General features: G+C 40.6%; 1 protein-coding gene across 1 annotated transcript; it reads left to right on the top strand.

Annotated features, from left to right (window-relative positions):
• Positions 1-18,113: 18,113 nt before the first annotated feature.
• Positions 18,114-19,232, top strand: LOC149845663 (protein GRAVITROPIC IN THE LIGHT 1-like; the record flags this gene model as incomplete). Its single annotated transcript, XM_089988884.1, has 1 exon — positions 18,114-19,232. A coding segment is annotated over one exon (1,119 nt), but the record flags the coding sequence as incomplete, so codon positions are not given.
• Positions 19,233-20,225: the final 993 nt, after the last annotated feature.

The following is a 20,225-nucleotide window of genomic DNA, read 5'->3' as shown; positions in this document are numbered from 1 at the left end:
AGCAAATAATATCAGCAAATAATAGTCAAAGTGAAGATGGCTACAAATGAGGTCTTTCTCTTGACTATGAGTTCATGTGAAGGACATGTACTAAAGGTTGAAAGTTAAGATATATCAAATCTTTGGAATTTAATATTTGGGCATTTATATTATCAAAGTTTGAAATTGTTGATCTAAAAAATATGGTGATTGGGCTTCCTTATATCGATGGAGAAAATAAAATATGTGAAGGTTGTATATATGGAAAATTCCATAGACTTCCTTTTCCAAATTCATCTTGAAAGGCAAAGCATCCTCTTGAATTGGTTCATGCAGACATTTATGGACCGATGTAGACAGAATCTCACAATGAAAGAAAGTATTTTTTACTCTTCGTTGACAACTTCAGCAGAATGATGTGGATATACTTTCTCCAATAAAAGTCAAAAGCATTCTCCATTTTCAAAGAATTTAAAGCCTATACAGAAAAAAAGAGTGGATTCAAATTGAAAAGATTAAGGAATGCCCACGGAGGAGAATTTACATCCAATGAATTATAGAGCTATTGCAAAATCCAAGGCATTAAAAGGCAACTAAGTGCAACAAAAATGCCACAACAAAATGATGTTGTAGAGCAACGAAACTACACTATTGTTGGAAACTACACTATTGTTGAAATGGCAAGGAACATATTAAAAGGAAAGAATCTTCCAAACAGTTTTTGGGCTGAAGCCATGAACACATCAGTGTATATTTTGAATAGATCTCCTACCAAGTTAATTCATAACAAAACTCTGTATGAGGCATGGTACAAGCATGAACCAAAAGTAAGTCATTTTAAAGTTTTTGGTTGTGTTGCTTATAGCAAAATTCTTTCTCAAAATAGAGAAAAAATTGATGAGAAGGGAGAAAAATTTATATTTGTTAGTTATAGTGATACTTCAAAAGCCTATTGCCTTGTTAACCCAAATACAAAGGAGTTGGTTATCTCAAGAGATGTATTTGTTTATGAAAAAAATGAATGAGACTGAGGAACACGCTCAGTAGAAGCACCTCAAAGAGAGACAAATTTTACTATGCCAGACACTTCTATAATCAAAGAACATATGGACTCAAGTGATTCAGAATCAAATACTCCTCATAGAAAGGTGAGATCTTTTATAGATATATATGCTTCTTGTCATATGACATTGTCTTCATTTGAGCCTCAAAATTATGAAGAAACCATCAAAGATGATATTTGGAAAACTATCATGAATAAAGAGATTTCTATAATTAAGAAAAATCATATATGAGAATTGGTAGATAGGCCAAAAGAAAAAGATATAATTGGTCTAAAATAGATTTTTAAAACCAAATTCAATGAAGATAGCTCAATTCAAAAGCACAAAGCCCGACTTATAGCAAAAGGCTATTCCCAAAAAATTGGAGTAGACTTTAATGAAACTTTTGCTCCAGTTGTGAGAATTGAGACAATTCGAGTTATGTTAGCCATCTTCGTCGAGTTGAAAGTTTTGGTATATCAGTTGGATGTAAAATTTGCCTTTCTTAATGAAAAACTCAAAGAAGTGGTCTATGTTAAGCAACCTCTTGGCTTTAAGAAGGAAGGACATGAAGAAAAAGTTTATAGGTTAAAGAAAGCCTTATATGGCTTAAAGCAAGCACCGCGAGCTTGGAATATAAAAATAGATCAATATTTTCAAAAGAAAGAATTTCAAAGAAGCCCAAGCGAACTATCTCTATATGTAAAAAAGATAGAAAAGATTTTCTAGTTGTTTGCTTATATGTGGATGATTTGATCTATGTTGGATCAAATACAGAAATTGTTGTCAAGTTTAAAAAGGACATGATGAAGTAATATGAGATGACAAATTTAAGAATTATGAAATATTTTCTTGGAATACAGGTCAAGTAGAAGAAAGAAGAAATTTTTATTTCTCAAGAAAAATATCTTGAAGAGTTGTTGAAAAAATTTGACATGATGAATTGTAAGTCGATGAGCACTCCAATGAGTGTCAACGAGAAGCTGACAAAAAATGATGGTGCTAAAAAGGTGGATGCTTCTATGTATGAAAGTTTGGTCTGATCATTGATTTATCTTACTAACACAAGACCCGACATTGTAAATGCCATTAGTCTTGTATCTAGGTTTATGAGTGAACCAAGCAAACTCCATCTTGCAGCACTCAAAAGAATTTTGAAATATTTGCAAGGTACAAAAAAATTTGGAATCAAATATGTTGCTGAAAACAACATTCAACTTGTGGGCTATACGAATGGTGATTGGTTAGGGTCAGTTGATGATCGAAAAAAGTACTTTAGGATATGTCTTTTGTCTGGGATCCAAAATCATATCTTGGTCATCAAAGAAGCAAAATACAATTACATTGTCGACTGCAAAGGCATAATATATTATAGCTACCACAGCAGCAAGTGAAGCGGTTTGACATAGAAGAATTCTTTTAGATTTACAACAAAAGCTTGAAGGACCGACCATTATCAATTGTTACAACAAGTCTGCCATTGCGATGACAAAAAATTAAGTCTTCCATAGTCGTTCAAAGCATATTGAGATCCGTCATCATTTCATCAAAAAATTAATTGAAAAAGAAGAAATTATGTTGGAATTCATGCCAAGCAATAAACAAGCTCCAGATATGTTCACCAAGCCATTGCCCATAGATATGTTCAAAAATTTCAGATCCTCTTTAAGAATTACAAATTAAAAAAGATGTCAAAATTAGTAATTTGTAATATCTAAATCCAAAAGTGAAGGAGCGAGATGTCTTAGATTTCCAAAGAGACACCTTGCTTGATAAAAGGATGTAACTTTATGTCTTGAAATTTATCAAAAGGTATTAGGTTTCTTTTGAAAAGGTGCCACCTTTTGAAGGGATATGATACATTTTTTTTTGCTCTATAGAAAGCCCTCATCCTTCTTGCATTTGCTCAATAAAATATTATTATTTTTAGTGCATTTATGTGTAAGTGTGAGAAAAACTTTTAAGTTTCTCTTCTTAGCCATAGCCATGTTTGCGTCAAGGTATTTAAAACCCAACATTATCACACTTTGGCTTTGTTCCCATAATGTTAGCTGTTATGTTTTGGATAAAGATTCAAAGATCAATTCATTCAGTTAGGGATGGCAGTGGACTGGAGGAAAGTGGGGCCCCGCCTTACCCTGCCTCACCCCGTTTGGACCGGAGATGAAGGGTATGAAACGGGGATGGAGGCGGGGACGAAGGTTAAAATCTATCCCCGTTCAGGGATGGAGGCGGGGATGGACTTACACTTTTCCCCGCCCTGCCCGGTCCTCGCCACGATCCCCGCCTAGCCCTGCCCCGCCCCATCCCCAGTCCTTCTAAAGGATGGCAATAGACTATAGGGAAACGGGGCCCCGCCCCGCCTCATCCCCGTTTGAACTGGGGATGGAGGACATGAAACGGGGATGAAGGCGGGGGTGGAGGTTAAAATCCATCCCATGCTGGGATGGAGGCGAGGGTGGAGGTTCTAATCTGGAGACGGGGTGGGGGTGGAGACCCTATCCCCCACCTCTGCCCCGGTCCATTGCCATCGCTACATTCAGTACCCTCCATAGCATCCAAATGACTGTGGAAGATGTTTGGACTGGCTTTTCCTTGAACCTTCTTCCTGACCACCTGAGGAGGTCCTCCTTAACGTTGGTGCCTAGCTTCCATTGCATACTAAAAAAAATTACCATCATTCTCCGTATTTGTACCACTAGTGCACCTCGATTTCCTCCCTTCTTTTGCAAAATTAGCATCTACTAGGCATCTGGAAACCTAGCCTTTTCAATTAAATGATTTTTATTTAGCTACTTCCGTTTCATAGCAGTGTGATGGCCGCTCTTTGGGTGGGAGGGAGGCCTTTCTCCATTATACAGACAGTCCCAATCACTCCTCATTGAGTATCCACCCGCCCACCTCCATCGAATCTCATCTTTACCACCAGGTTACTAGACTTGCTTCTCAACTTCCTTCATCACCAGAGTGGGGGCAGTCGTACTCTAACATCAATTAGCTTGATATTTAGGTGGTTGTTTTTATCGATGACCTTACAAAATTTCCTGATTGTTCATGAGCAACTGTTGAATGAGGGGTTCCCTTTTCATTCAAGGGTTTAACAAGAATTTTGTCGCAGTTCCTTCCCCTACTACCCAATGTATACCCTCCAGCAAGGCCACGACCCCAGTTCTAATTCATTTCCATCCATGAGAGACTGCCTGATGCTTCTGTGGCACCCACACAGATTCCTTGCAGAGATATTTGTTTTTTACTAGAGATTTCTACGGGCTAACCTCATGGTGACAGAGCCTATATGCGAGCTTTGATATAGCGGCTCTGTTGATCTCTTCAAGGCTTTTGATCTCAAATCCCCTCTCCATTTTAGGCTTACACCTGTTCTCATTTCAGGAGGCGAGTGTGTATGTGGTTATCATCATCATGTCATAGGAAGTTACACATGATTTTCTTGATCTCTTGGATGATTGCAATGGGAAGTCAAAAGTAACTCATCCAATAAAGAGGGAAAGATCTCAACACTAATCTAATTGGTACAATTTTTGCTGCGATTGTCAAGAGCTTTCCATATCAAGATTCCAATTTTGCATGAACACCAACTTGCCACACACCCTTTTTTTAGAACTCTCTTAAATAGAGGAAGGCCCAAGTGTAACTGGAAGATTCTTTGCCTGCAACCACTCAACTGATGAATTTGTGTGATCCTTGAGAGAGAGATTAAAGAGAACAAATGTGGTTTTTCTCCTACTTACCTAGAGTTTGGATTGCCTTTCAAAAACTCCCAGCAATGATAAAAAGTTTCTTATAGAGTTTTCCCTATTGTAAACTAAAAAATAGGGCATCATCGGCATAAAAGTTGTGCCATCTGAAGCCTTTCATTGCTATTGGGTCTGGCGCTGTAGGGATGGCTGGGGGTTTTCCGGCAAGGCCTCATTCGGCGTCCCTGTATGGCGGTGGCCCTGCAAAAACAGAACAAAAAAAAATAGAAATAGACAGCGTACCTGATGCTGCCATTTAAGGAGGTCGGAGGTCGCCGGAGTTGGTCGCCGAAATTTTCTGCTCAGCCGGACTGCAGCCCTTCACGAGCCCAGGCTACCAGATGCAGTCGGTGAGTAGACCTTTTATTTCTTTTTCCCACACAGGGTCGCTCATGATACCCTGTTCTTATATGCATAAGGTGAGAACGGTTACACACAGTTTCCCTTTATCTCATGCTGATTTATCGACATGATCATCCCTCAATGGGGATGTATCCACATTGTGGATAACCACCACATTAATCATGGTGGTTAATCCAACATCTCCCACTTGATCCGACGGCAAATCTTTTTAACCAGAAAACCTTATGGAAATAATTTGATGAATAGATTGGCCTTTATAATCTATTCTAAAGGTCCTTAGTTGAATCTCTAATCCTTAGGAGATTGACAACAACCATAATGAGAATAAAAAACTGAAAGTGATCACTTTATTTATATGTATATGTCAAAAAGGGTTTAACAATCTCATCCTCATTACATGTTCAGAATATAATCTCGGTGCTAGCCCTTTAGTAAGAGGATCAACGATCATCTCTTTGGTACCAATATTGACAATATGCACTAAATGATTCTCCGTCCTTTCTTTAACAACAAAATACTTCAATTTCATATGCTTGCATGACGTAGTACTTTTGTTGTTGTTCGAAAATGACACCGCAGCTTCATTATCACAGTAGACCTTCAGTGGCTTCCCAATAGAATCGGCCACCTTTAACTGTGATATGAAGTTCTTTAACCATATAGCCTGCGAAGTAGTCTCGTATAATGCAATGAATTCTGCCTCCATGGTGTGGGCAGCAGTGGTCGTCTGCTTTCCACTCCTCCAAGAGATCGCTCCCCCAGCAAGTAAGAAGACGTACCCAGTAGTAGACTTTCTACTATCAAGGCATCCTCCTAAATCCGCATCTGAGTAGCCAATGACCTCGAGGTGATCAACTTTATGATACGTTAACATATAGTCTTTTGTCCCTTGCAAATACCGCAAGACTTTCTTGGCAGCCTTCCAATGGGGTAAACCTGGGTTAGACTGAAATCTGCCAAGTACCCCTACTGCAAAAGAAATATCTGGTCGAGAACATGTCTGCGCGTACTGCAAGCTGCCAACAACTGATGCATATGGATAAGCACTCATCTGTGCTTTGTCAATATCGCTCTGTGGACAATCCTTTAGGCTCAGTTTGTCACTTTTTAATATGGGTGTAGAAGTAGGAGAACAATTCTTCATCCCATATCGCTTTAACACCTTTTCTATATAGGATCTTTGGGAGAGGTCTAGAAACCCTTTTGCTCGGTCTCGACGAATCTCAATGCCAAGAACATAAGCAGCCTCACCCATATCTTTCATATCAAAATGTGATGCAAGAAACTGTTTTGTCTCTAAAAGCAACTTTATATCGTTGGTTGCAAGTAAGATGTCATCCACATACAACATCAATATAATGAATTTACTCTCACTTTCCTTAAGGTATATACATTCATCAATAATGTTTTCTGTAAACCCGAAAGTCACAATGACTTGGGAAAATTTAATATACCACTGTCGGGAGGCCTGTTTAAGTCCATATATTGATTTGTTAAGCTTACAAAACAAACAATCATTTTCAGAGAAACCAAGAGGTTGTTCCATGTATATCTCTTCATTCAGATCCCCGTTGAGGAATGTTGTTTTCACATCCATCTGATGTAGCTCTAAGTCATAATGTGCTACGAGGGCCAGAATAATCCTCATTGACTCCTTAGTTGAGACAGGAGAGAATGTCTCATTATAGTCAATGCCCTCCATTTGGGTGAATCCTTTAGCAACCAATCTTGCTTTATGTCTCTCTATGTTACCTTTGGAGTCCTTATTGATCTTAAAGACCCATTTACACCCTACGGGCTTTACTCCTTTAGGTAACGTGACAAGATCTCACACTTGATTTTTAGCCATAGAGTCTAACTCTTCTTTCATGGCTTCAATCCAGTGCGAAGATTGTTTGCTTTCAACAACTTCCATAAAAGTCAACGGGTCATCATCCATATCTATGAAATCATCAGGCTCCTGAAGGTACACCATATAATCAGGATGTATGGCAGATCTCTTAATCCTTGTGGATCTTCAAACAGGTCGTTCTTCGGGCTCAGATGAAACCTGATCATCCTGTTCGTGCTCTTCCGCATTGTCCACAATAGGTTCACTTTGGATTTGTGCATTAACAATCGAATGATCAACCACACCATCATTAGGAATAACAATGTGATATCTTTCGATGTTTTCCTTAACAGGTGATGAAACTGGATCCTGTATTTCCTCAAAACGAATGCTTTAAAGTGCACTTAATCCTACTGAACCATCTTCTAGGAATTTAGACTTATCTGTTTCAACAATCTGTGGTGAGTGAGATGGGCAATAAAACCTGTATCCTTTTGATCTTTCTGGATAACCAATGAAATATCCACTGGTTGTTCTTGGATCAAAGGCTTTAATGTGGGGGTTATACAGTTTAGCCTCTGCAGGACACCCCCATATGTGCATATAAGACAGTGATGGTTTCCTACCTGTTCACAGCTCGTAAGGAGTTTTAGGCACAGATTTCGTAGGAACCTTATTCAAAATATGCACAGTTGTCCTTAAGGCTTCACCCCACAACTTTATGGGAAGTGTTGAATAATTCAACATAGCCCTGACCATTTCTTTAAGCGTACGATTTCTCCTTTCAGCTACACTATTCTGATAGGCACTATCAGGCATGGTATATTGAGGCACAATGCCTTTCTCTTTAAGAAATCGCGCTAATGGTCCTTTCATTTGCCCCATCTCAGTAAACCTACTATAATATTCACCACCTCTATCAGACCTGACTATCTTAATAACCTTATCGATTTGTTTATCTACTTCTTTCTTAAATTCCTTAAACATCTGAAAAACATCAGATTTTTCAAAAATCAAGTAGAGATACATATACCGAGAATAGTCATCAATAAAGGTGACGAAATATTTTTCGCCTGTGTAACAGGGAGAAAACGGTCCACATACATCCGTATGGACTATTTCTAATATCTCACTACTGCGTTTGGCACCTTCTTTATATGTGTTTGTATGCTTAGCCTTTATGCAATCAACACATGGGTCATTGTTAGTAAAATCTAGAGATTGCAAGATCCCTTCATTTACCAGTCTCTTTATTCTCTTTTCCGAGATATGACCCAACCTTCGATGCCAAAGCATGTAAGATTTATCATTCATCATGCTACGCTTATTTCCAACTAATGCGTATTCAGAAGTCAAAGACTCCTGAGTTTGGATCTTCACATTCAATCTATATAAACCATCATAAACTGATGCAGAACCAATTTCAATTGAATTTTTGAATATGAACAATTTGGAATTTTCAAACTTAAATCAATATCCAAATTTATCCAACTTTGAAATTGAAATTAAGTTTCTACTATACGATGAAATATAAAAGACATCATGAAGATCTAAAACTACGCCTGTATCCAGAGTAATCTTGCAGGTTCCAACACCCTTCACATGTGAACGCATCTTGTTTCCCGAATAGATGCTTTTCTCATGCATTGTTGGTTCCCTTCTGCTCAGGAACAACTGTAGACAGTTGAAAATATGAACAGTAGCACCAGAATCAATCCACCAGCTATTTTCAGGAATTTGTAATAAATTACATTCATGAGAAACAAATGACAAATTACCTCTCTTTTCCAACAACTTCTTGTACTTTATGCAATCTACCTTTATGTGTCCCTTCTTCTTGCAAAAGAAGCACTTTATGAAAGCAGAGTTGGATTGCTTGTCTTGGGATGACTTATCCCCAGTTGGCTTCTTCCTAGCATTTCTCTTAAATGCATTCTTCCTTGGTCCTACCTTGGACGTATGAGAAGCCATATGTGCACTTTGCACCTTCTCACCTTTCATCCTCTCTTCTTCTTCAACACACTTGGACATGAGTTCATTAAAAGTTCATTCATCATTATGTGTGTTGTACGAGATTTTGAAAGGTCTGTATTCCAAGGGTAAGGATGTTATGACTAAATGCACTAGGAAAGAATCAGAGATAGTGAGCTTCATGTCATTCAGCTGAGACGCTATGTTTCTCATCTCCAAAATGTGCTGGCGAATGTTTCCCCCTCCAGTATATTTCATAGATATCAGTTTCGACATCAGGGTACTGGCTCTGGCCTTGTTTGAACTCACAAACTGTGCCTCAATGGCATTCATGAATTCCCTCACTGTTCTGCATTGTGAGATAGCACTTCGAATGTTCTTAGCTACTTTAGATTGCCAAAGCAACAAGATAAGTCTATTCGAGCGTTCCCACTTCTCAAAAGCAATCTTTTGATCAGCAGTACTCTGATCAGTGAGGGCAGCAGATTCATCTATCCTTAGGACCAGATCTAGATCCATATACCCTAATGCAAATAAAACAGTTTTTTTCCAATCACTAAAATTGGATCCATCTAGAAAAGGTATAGAGCTAGAGCCATCTAAAATCACAGAACTAGAAACTGCATGACAAAAGACACGTATCGGGAAGCATTCATACGAGACTAAAACTTTAGTGGAAAAAGCAAAATAATAAAGGCCCTTGATATGCTTCTTTCCAGGCGAGTGTAGAGGGTCATCAGAGTCCTACTTTGGTAAGAGCTCTGACATGCGAAACCACTTTGTCTACCGACCATATTTGGTAAAACTAAGGTTCTTGTGAAGTTAAACCATCAACACAAGGTACCTTTGGATACTCATGTGTGATGTATCTTGACACATTTACCTTATTCTACCCTACTTAAATTCCAAACATGATAAAACTACCTTTGGGTGGTCTATCGTTTAATGAATATAAGTAAAACATTAATATTGACTAAAACCATATGATAGTATAACATTTTGACAACATATGTGTATTCAGTCACTTTGGTGACACGAATACACTAAGTTATCTCACTATCCTTAATGCCAATATTAAAATAATATCTTAAAATAGTCTGTAAACTGAATGGACTAGACATATGACCCTCGAAATGGTTTTAAAACTGAATGAACATGTCATATGTTCCATGAACCGGTCTTAAAGCACTCTGAATCGGTCTGAAACAGCCCTGAACCGGTCATCCAAGGGTCCGAACCGGTTCTGAACCTTATGAACTGGGTCAAATATGAACAAAAGTTCATTAAACCCTATAATTGTATGCCAAAACCCCTGTATTTTCTTATATTTAAGAAAACAGGGTCTTAGCATCTCGAAACCGGTGAAAAAATGGAAGGAACCGACCAAAAATGGCTCTGAACCGGTCCCGGAAGGAGACTGAGTCAGTCCTTGATCTGGTTCAGGCCAAATAGTGCCTGGATCCTTCTGGATCCGGGTCAGACCCGACTGCTAACTGGATCCGGGTCAGACCCGGGGTTATCCGGATCCGGGTTGGACCCGATTGCAACTGGATCCGGGTCAGACCCAGGGTTATCCGGATCCGGGTTGGACCCGGTACAGTCTGGATCTGGGTCAGACCCGGTTGCAACTGGATTCGGGTCGGACCCAGTTCATGCCGAATCCGGGCCAGACCCGGGGTTATCCGGATCCGGGTCAGACCCGGTACAGGCCGGATCCGGGTCAGACCCGATACACTTTTGGATCCGGGTCAGACCCGGTTAATACACTTATCCGGGTCGAACCCGGTATATACCGGATCCGGGTCACCCCCGATACTGACCGGATCCGGGTCAGACCCGGTACTGACTAGATCCGGGTCGGACCCAGTACATTCCGGATCCGGGTCGGACCCGATACAGTCGGGATCAGGGTCGGACCCGGTACATGTTGGATCCGGGTCGGACCAGGTAATGACCAGATCCGGGTCAGACCCGGTAATGACCGGATCCGAGTCTGACCCGATCCGGTTCCTGTCATTAAAGAAAAGGGGCAGAAAAACCCCGATATTTTCATAAATAAGGGGTTTTCCCCTTTTTCATTGCCGGCGACCAATGTCGCCGGTCGGCGACCCACGCCGCCTGTCGGCAACCAAAGCCGTCGTCCGCCTGTGACCAATGCCGCCACCTGATGGCGCTCCTTCTCCGGCGAAAGCTGCCATTCATCCGCGAGTGAATGTTTCAGAAATTCGGCGACTCAATAGTCCCCGGCGACGGTCCCAGCCGAGCTTTAACTGGCAGATGAGGAGTGAAGCGCCAGCGGGGTCCTCGCCGACAGGAAACCCCCAAAAACAGAGGTAAGTATTTTTTTTTATCAATCTGTCGCCCAACGGCGACAGTCGCCGGTGCCGGCGACTGGCATCGGTGACCAGCAGCAAGGTCACCCCACGGTGACCTGCGTTGCTGGTCAAACCGGAGCACACCCTGCAGCGGAAGTGGGGTGTGGGCCCATAACCCAATGTAGGGATGGCTGGGGGTTTTCCGGCAAGGCCTCATTCGGCGTCCCTGTATGGCGGTGGCCCTGCAAAAACAGAACAAAAAAATAGAAATAGACAACGTACCTGATGCTGCCATTTATGGAGGTCGGAGGTCGCCAGAGTTGGTTGCCGGAATTTTCCGCTCAACCGGACTGCAGCCCTTCACGAGCCTAGGCTACCAGATGCAGTCGGTGCGTAGACCTTTTATTTCGTTTTCCCACACAGGGTCGCTCATGATACCTTGTTCTTATATGCATAAGGTGGGAACGGTTACGCACCGTTCCCCTTTATCCCATGCTGATTTATCGGCATGATCATCCCTCAATGAGGATGTATCCACATTGTAGATAACCACCACGTTAATAGTGGTGGTTAATCCAACAGGCGCACCTTGTCTTTTCTTATGATTCATGTAGCGTGACATGGGATCACCTTGTCAGATTCTCCTACTACTGAAAAATAGTTCACTTGCTTCTCCACTAATAATGACTGCAAATAAGGGAGTCTTGACACATTGCATGATAATGTATGTCCAGCAGCCTTCAAAGCCAAAAAAATTCAGTGCCCTCCATGAACTGTCACCCTATATTTTCCCTGCTGTCATAGAGTCAACCATCTCATGGGTCAGGAGTATGATATCATGGATCGACCTACCTCTCAAAGGTCATCTGATTGTCACTGATGATTATTTCGAGCACCCCTCCTCATGTTGACAATGGTTTTTGTGATTACTTCGTACACAAAATTACACAAGTTGGCTTGAACTGGATAAACTTGTTGGGGGATCAGGACTATGTTGGTGTGATTAATTCTTTTGACCATCTTCCTGGTTTTGAAGAAATTCATTACTAGCTTGCATAGATGATCTCTTCACACACTGTCTAGTATTTCTGAAAAAAAAAATGCCAGAGAACCCATCAAAGCCCAGAGCACTCTCAAGGTCTACCTCAAAAATAGCATGGTGAACCTCCTCCACCTTTACCTCTGCATTCATACCCAATGTCATGTGTTGCAATGTAGTGAAAACCAACAATTTCTGTCAAGAGCAAAATGCCTCTCGTTTAGTAGGGGTGATTCGTGAACACCAAATTCTTGGGACATCATGAATTCAAAATAGATGGGTGCAATTTTCGAGTGAGGCTGAAGATGGGTGCACTCTCTCTGAGCAAAGGGGAGCCTGGGGTTTTATGCCAATGAACTCTGGTGAAACAAGCAGTTTTCCTCCAGTTATCCTACAGAAAAAAAAGGCTCCAGTATGCATTTCCTTTCTTACTTATTTTTAGCAAGCAAGCACACTAAGAAAATCCTGCCACAAAGTTTTGGATCAGAATGATGACTTGGCCTTTTTGAATAAAGAAAAGTTTAGGCCTCCGATAGGCTCGGGCTGGTCGAACCAGCTCAAGTTTGGTTTGTATAACATGAGGGCTGGCAACAGGTGTATCCCTGAGCTGGCTACGGGCTGCTAGGTCTTAAATTCAAGCTCACCTAGGTTCATTTGTCTCTACTAGACAGTAGCCGCTTATTGAACATAATAGATTGAAATTGGTAGGGAGAACCTAGCCTAATTAGGGATGTCAGGTTGAGACTGCCATAAAGACCAAGTGAGAAGGAATTAGGTCCTATCTACAACCTGCTGGAACCAACAAGGTGGTAATGCCTCCCCTAAGACAAGAGAGTAAGGAAGTTAATAAAAGGTCAATAGTAAACGCACCCAGATGCCAGACTCTGTTCAGCCTGTCAAAGTCTATGCACACCACAACAAAGCAGTGGATTAGCTATGGCAGTGGACCGGGAAAAAACGGAACCCCACCCCGCCTTGCCTGTTTTGACCGGGGATGGAGGACATGAGGTTGGGATGGAAGTTAAAATCAAAACCTATGTGGGGATGGACTTATGCTTTCCTCCAACCCGTCCCATCCCTGTCTTGTCCTGCCCCGCCCCGCCCCGTCCCGTCCCGTCCCGTTCCCAATCTTTTTTTAAGGATGGCAGTGGACCGAGGGAAAATGAGCCCCGCCCTGCCTTGGCCCATTTGGACCAAGGATGAAAAACATGAAACGGTGATGGAGGTTAAAATCAAAACCCGTGTGGAGATGAAGGCGGGGACGGAAGGCAGGATTTTGAGAGGGGGCGAGAGTGGAGACCATGTCTCCCACCGGGGTCCACTGCCATCCCTTGGTACAAGCTTTGTCAACATCCTTAATCTGATTTCATCCCACAGTTTCAACCATCTGTTTCCATCCTAAGGGCCAACCTTTTGTCCTTGATCTCAAAAATGGGTCTCACTTTTCTTAAATTCTTAATATGGACCACTGGTCTATGAAAACTGTGAAATAAGACCTTAGGTTAACGTCTATCATCTCGAGAAATGTGACTTTAGGGTTTTCCATATCGACTTTTTGAAATTCAAAATACTTGCTCGTCCACATAAAAAAAAAATACTTTCAACATTTTAATATGAAAGTTATTATTGTAATTTGACTTATAAAGGTACATCTTTTGTTGGGCAGTTTCCAGAAAAAACAGTGATCTACATCAAGAAATTCAGAAATTGAAGCCCATTTATAAAAATAAGGGCAAAAGCTTTTCCTAAATGGAATTTTCCCTTAATCAAAACAAGACAGTGTGCCTCTTTCCCTCTCAAACTCCCAAACAAACATATCAAAACAAGTAGGTTGGTCACAGGTCAATACTCTCTCTCTCTCTCTAGGAGAATATTTACCTTCCACGCCACGTATATCTGACTCTCAATCATGTCATCAGCCTTTCGGTAAAAGTTTTTTTAGCCTAAAGGAAAAAAACACCATGATTTTGTTTATCTCAATCATGTCGCATCGTTGCAATTCTTTTTTAATGGTAAACCAATTTTATTTTGAAGTTCAAACCAATGGTTGAATAACTTCACTTCTTAGGTTGGGACTGAAATAGCCTCTGTATACGAGCAAAAATATTATCAGTATCGGTGCCTATCGGCCGATACGAACCGTATAACCCTTGAACTTCCGTCCCGACTCCCTTCCGCAGCGGTGCCACTCCGGCTACCCCTCCACCGCGGCGCCACTCCGTTATCCCCTCTCTCTCTCTCAGATTTCTTTGAAGCTTTTTTTTTTCTCTATGGCGATTTTTTGCATTTTTCTGTTTATTTTAAGTTACTGTTATGTGCTGCAAACTTTATGTTATTCTGATGTGTTGTTAATTTGGTGAGCAAGAAATACCGGTGAATGATTATTTCAATTATTTGGGATCCATCATTCAAAAGTATAGAGAAATTGATGGAGATGTAAATCATAGGATAAAGGTTGGGTGGATGAAATGGAAAAGTGCAACTGGAGTGTTGTGCGATCGTAGAATGCCATTGCGGTTGAAAGGAAAGTTTTATAGGACGACTATTAGACCCGCTTTACTATATGGTACGGAATGTTGGGCTGCCAAGAGACATCATATTCAAAAAATGAGTGTAGCTGAGATGCGGATGCTTAGATGGATGTGTGAAAATACAATAAAAGATAAGATTCAGAACGAGGAGATACGTAAGAAAGTAGGTGTTGCACCCATTGAAAATAAGATGCGAGAGAATCGTTTACGGTGGTTTGAACATATTCGGCGAAGGCCTAATGATGCTACAGTTAGAAGGTTGGAGAAATGGGAAAATATATTAGTTAAAAGAGGTCGGGGTAGGCCTAGAAAGACTTGGATGGAGATGATAGGAAAGGATATGAATGCTTTGAACCTCACCGAGGACATGGCATTGGATAAAAATGATTGGAGGAAAAGGATTAATGTGGAAGACCCAAAATGAATTTCTTTTTTGGTTCATATCGCTGACCCCAATTGTTTTGGGATAAAGGCGTAGTTGTAGTTGTAGTTGTTGTTGTTGTTGTTGTTGTTGTTGTTGTGATGTGTTGTTAACTTATGCTATTATTTACTTTACATTGTATAAATTGTTTATTTTTGTATTTTGTTGAGTTATATTGAGTTTTAGATTTTTTTCATAATTTTTTTGATTTTAAATAATTTTTTTCTATTTTTTATGATTTTTTATTAAAAATTATTTTTAAATAAACCAATACCAAAATACAGGTCCGATACTATACGTGCAGATACAGACATTTTATGAAAAAATGATACGGGTCATATTCCGATACTGACAACATTGAGCAAAACCCATTCTCACAATAATAATGATCGTGGTGGTGGTGTTCAAGTGGTTATGCTGGTCACCACTTTTCATTCTTTATAATTACACCCCACAATTAGGGGTGGCAATCGGTTCGGGTTGGCGTGTCAGCATACCTCAACCCGAACCCGACCCGTTTATTAAACGGGTCGGCTGTGGCAAACACGAACCCGACCCGTTTAATAAACGGGTAACCCGACACGACCCGCCAACCCATTTAATAAATGGGTTGGGTCGGGTAAACGGGTTTTCAGGTTCGCGGGTCAGGTTGGCGGGTCGGGTTGGCGGGTTGACTGATCGGGTTGGCAGGTAGGCGGGTTGGCGGGTCGGGTTGACGGGTTGGCGGGTCGGGCAGACGGGTTGGCGGGTTGACGGGTCGGGTTGGCGGGTTGACCCACCCGCCTAACCCGTTTATTAAACGGGTCAGCCGGGTTGGCGGGTTGGCATACCCCCAACCCGAACCCGACCTGTTTAATAAACGGGTTGTGCGGGTCGACCCGTTTATTAAACGGGTTGGCTTCAGCCCAACCCGAACCCGCCTAAGAGGCGGGTTGGCGGGTCGTGTCAGAAATTGCCACCCCTACCCACAATGTCCATCCATCCAGAGAGAGAGAGGTGTTAGTGGTTGGCCCTAGGCTTCCAGTTCCAGCAGCTGCAGCTCAATATTTTACATCGATCATTCAGAAATTTTCAATGCACTACCATGATTGACTATTCTGCTGATGAATAGTAGAATATTAACAATAACAAAATAACAATTTTACTAAGAAGATGCATGTCAATAGACCCATGAGGGTTGAAGACACTCAACGAGTTTCATTGGCTGCATTCAAGGTCTCAAACTGCATAAAGTCCACACACAATTGGGGAGCGCAGAACATAATATTACATAGTGGTCTTAGGAGGAGGGCTGGTTGGTTTCACTATTTTATTGTTCACCCAGTTTGAGTATGCCACCTGCATTCTTCTAGCCCTAATTAGGCCCCTAACAACTAGCAAGTAGATCCAATACCAAAACCCTAAAGGAAACCTACCCATTTGGTATTAAAGGTGAATATTGATTACATTAGTAGATTCTGGACCCCCGATGTGTCGACCAAGCATGACAGAGTCGGGTGGAATCACATGGCATAAAATTTGTGCATTGCACCTGATCTTTTCACAGTATGACTCCATGAATGTGTTTACATGGAAAATAGCAAGAACTCACCCTTGGATGATATTTTTTTTCAACTTAAAAATACTTTTTCTAATTTTTTGAGGATTGAAAATTCAGTATATTGTAAGTCATTGATAGTTTTAACCCATGTAAAATCTGACATACACATTTGAAAAAACTAATCCATGAGCTGGTCTCTACAAAATTAAACATGTAAATCACATTTGGAGGGTCAGATCTATCAAAAATTAAGAAGCACTTCACTCACGAGTTTTGAAACCCACCAGTGTAGCCAACTTTTTTCTGTATAAAAAGATATGGTCTCTCTCTCTCTCTCTCTCTCTCTCTCTATATATATATATATATATATATATATATATATATATATATATATATATATATATATGAGAACTGAACATATTAGGCCCTATTTCTCGTTCTGCCCCATAAGTTTTAAGTGTTTTATGATAGATCTGAAACATTAGATGTGTTGAGCATGATCGATTTAGTGGGAATCTACTCTTGGGTAATGTTTTTTCTACGAAAAAACATGTTTTTATGAGCTCAAGAAACTGGTACCTTCATAACCATTGATTTTGGATCACCGGAAAAACCTTTATACAGGTTAGACTATGGTGATCCAAAAGCCGGTTTCCACTAAACAAAACCTATAGATCACATCTACAGTGTTAGACGTGAAAAAAAATACTTAAAACTATGAATTTGAATGAGCCTAACAAAACCCAACCAAAAAAAGGGCTTAACACATTACTCTCTCTCTCTCTCTCTCTCTCTCTCGATATATATGTGCGTGTGTGTGTATTGAACCAAAATAACGTAATCCTAGTCCTGATTCAGACTTCAGAAAAGCTAGGATCTTAGGCTGGTTTGGCCGTGAATTTTCAGATATTGCATATGTGTTGATCAGAATCTTTGCTTAGATTAAGGTTGATCATTCAAGTTAAGATCTATGTTGAGGTTTAGTTTTGTAAAGTTGAACCATTGGTGCAGTTGGGAACAATCCAATACTTCAGTGATGACACTGGGCAATCTAAGAAGTTAGCATGTTTTGTCATTATTGGTTTTTGGAATATAATGCCTTCATTACACAAGAGGTGTTCAGTTTCTTTTTAGGGACAAAGTATCTTTTTAGGGAATAATTCTGCAAGTCTCCAACCTCTAATTAGTCTCAAACACGCTCCAACCATAAAATTTTCATTAGATTTGGATTCAAACCCACATAATGCGGCTCGATCCTGTCGGTTCATTGGCGTCTCATTCCCCTCTGTACCATGTAACATATATTGACCGTACTTTGTCATTTTTTGGCGGGCGTTTCGGCCTTCGAATCGGCTTATCTACAGCTGCAAACCGCGCACACGCCGTTTGATGTCGAAAACGTGAAGGCCGCCGACAAGGCGGCCATTGCCCAGCTTCGGAAACTCTCCGAAATCAAACATTCATATCGGAATTTTGGTGAATTCCCATTCTCGTGTTTGATTCTAGAAGCGCTGGTTCAAGAGAGGCAAAGTATGCTCAGAACGTACGAGATGACCGTCAACCGGCTTCAGTCCGAGATCGATCGAATGGATGCGGAGGCCTCGATGCTTAAGGACCAAAACGAGAAGTTGGGTAGGAAGAATTCAAGGTTGCAGAGGCGATTGGATGAGTGGAATTCTAGGCAGGTCTCCCTCTCTCTGAGTGTTTTTTATTCGGCCTTGCAGGAGGCTACCAGGTTGTCGCATAGTTTCACGAAGGCTTTCATTGAAAACATGAAGCAGTCAAAGTGGGATTTAGATTCTGCTACAAACTGGCTTTATCCGGTGATCGATTACTGGAAGAAGGGTCATACTAGATATACATTTCTGTCATATGTTTGTCTTGAGATGTTCAGTGGGTTTGATAGAGAGAATTTCTCAGAGATGGATATCTCGGTGTTCAGGGAGAAGGATCGGTTGAAGCAATTCACTCGGTGTAGATCACTCGACGCTATTGAGGTTTTGCGGAGAAATTCCGAATGTGGGTTCTCTAAATTCTGCCAGAAAAAGTATCTGCAGCTGCTGCATCCTAAGATGGAAGCTTCATTCTTTGGGAATTTGGAGCAGAGGGACATGGTATTGAATCATAACTGCGCTAAATGGCCTTTGGATAAACTTCTGTTCGAGTCTTTCGTGAAGATGGCGTATTCGATATGGTTGCTACATATATTGGCCTTTGCATTTGAACCTGCAATTGGGATCTTTCAGGTCAAAAGAGGTGCTGAGTTCTGTATGGTTTTCATGGAAAATGTTGTTCGAGGATCAGTTTTGGCTGGTTCAGGTGCTAATGGGACACGGGCAACCGTGGGATTTACTGTGGTACCGGGGTTCAGGGTTGGCAAAACAGTCATTCAGTGTCAGGTCTATCTAAATGGAATGACATGTATAGAGTCACTGAAGAGTTAACGAATTTACCACTTGCAGTGAATATGTTTACATTCAATTCCTCAGCGTGCTGGTTCAACCAATTGATCTGTGAGCTCCATGAAAGAGGTGATCTTAAACCAACCAGCCCATTTGTACAGTTTCTGCCATTGTGTGGACCAGACATTTTGTGCAGACTTTTACATTTTAAACTCCCTAATTCAAACTTTGGCCGAATTAGGAGCAAGATGCAAATAGTGCCTGCCATCTTCTCAGCTTTGTATGTTTATCCCTCTAGAGTATTGATTCTGTGTGCCATCTGAAAGGAGAGGGTTGCTTTAGCATTGAAAGGAAAAAGCATTTAATTCAGCAAATTACGTGTAACCCAAATAGTATTTCCAAAGTCATTTGGCATATGAGATTCTTGTAGTAAGATATTTCATCTAATTTGTTGAATTCCATTTGCCTATTGACTTGTCTGTTTGCTTTTTGATACAGCACCTGATTCATTGGGTTCCATTGCTTATTGAGCTATGAGCTTTACTGTTTGTATTCCATAATTGTTTTTTGAAAAAAAAGTTTGCGGTGGAGGCATAAAAATTCTAAATGTGTTATGAGAGTGTAATTACATGAAATACTTGCTTAAACTAATTTCTTAAATTGTCTAATACTTTTGCAAAGAGATTCTCATTCACATAGATGTCTGTGAGTAGCATCATTGTAAACCTTCACGAGACCTTACTTGTTCACTAGGGTAACCGAGGGGTTTAAAGGGCTTGTTGCATGTGTTAAATACAATCGTTATTCTTACAAAAGTGAGTTAGAAATTGTATATTATTTATTTTATTGCATGCATTGTTTATTTCTAATCCTGAGCATAATATTTTTCTTTATTAGTTTGTTAAGGGACTAATAAACATTCAAGCATGGGGGTATTTGATGATGCATGAAATACATATCATTTTTATAGGATATTCATGCATTTTTATGTGTTTTAAAGGTTTAGAATCCATGTCTTGATGTATTTAGGTACAA

This window comes from Nuphar pumila, chromosome 2 (genome assembly GCF_984573655.1).
Source record: "Nuphar pumila chromosome 2, dmNupPumi1.hap1.1, whole genome shotgun sequence".
NCBI classification, from domain to species: domain Eukaryota; kingdom Viridiplantae; phylum Streptophyta; class Magnoliopsida; order Nymphaeales; family Nymphaeaceae; genus Nuphar; species Nuphar pumila.
This window is presented reverse-complemented; position numbering and strand designations above follow the sequence as displayed.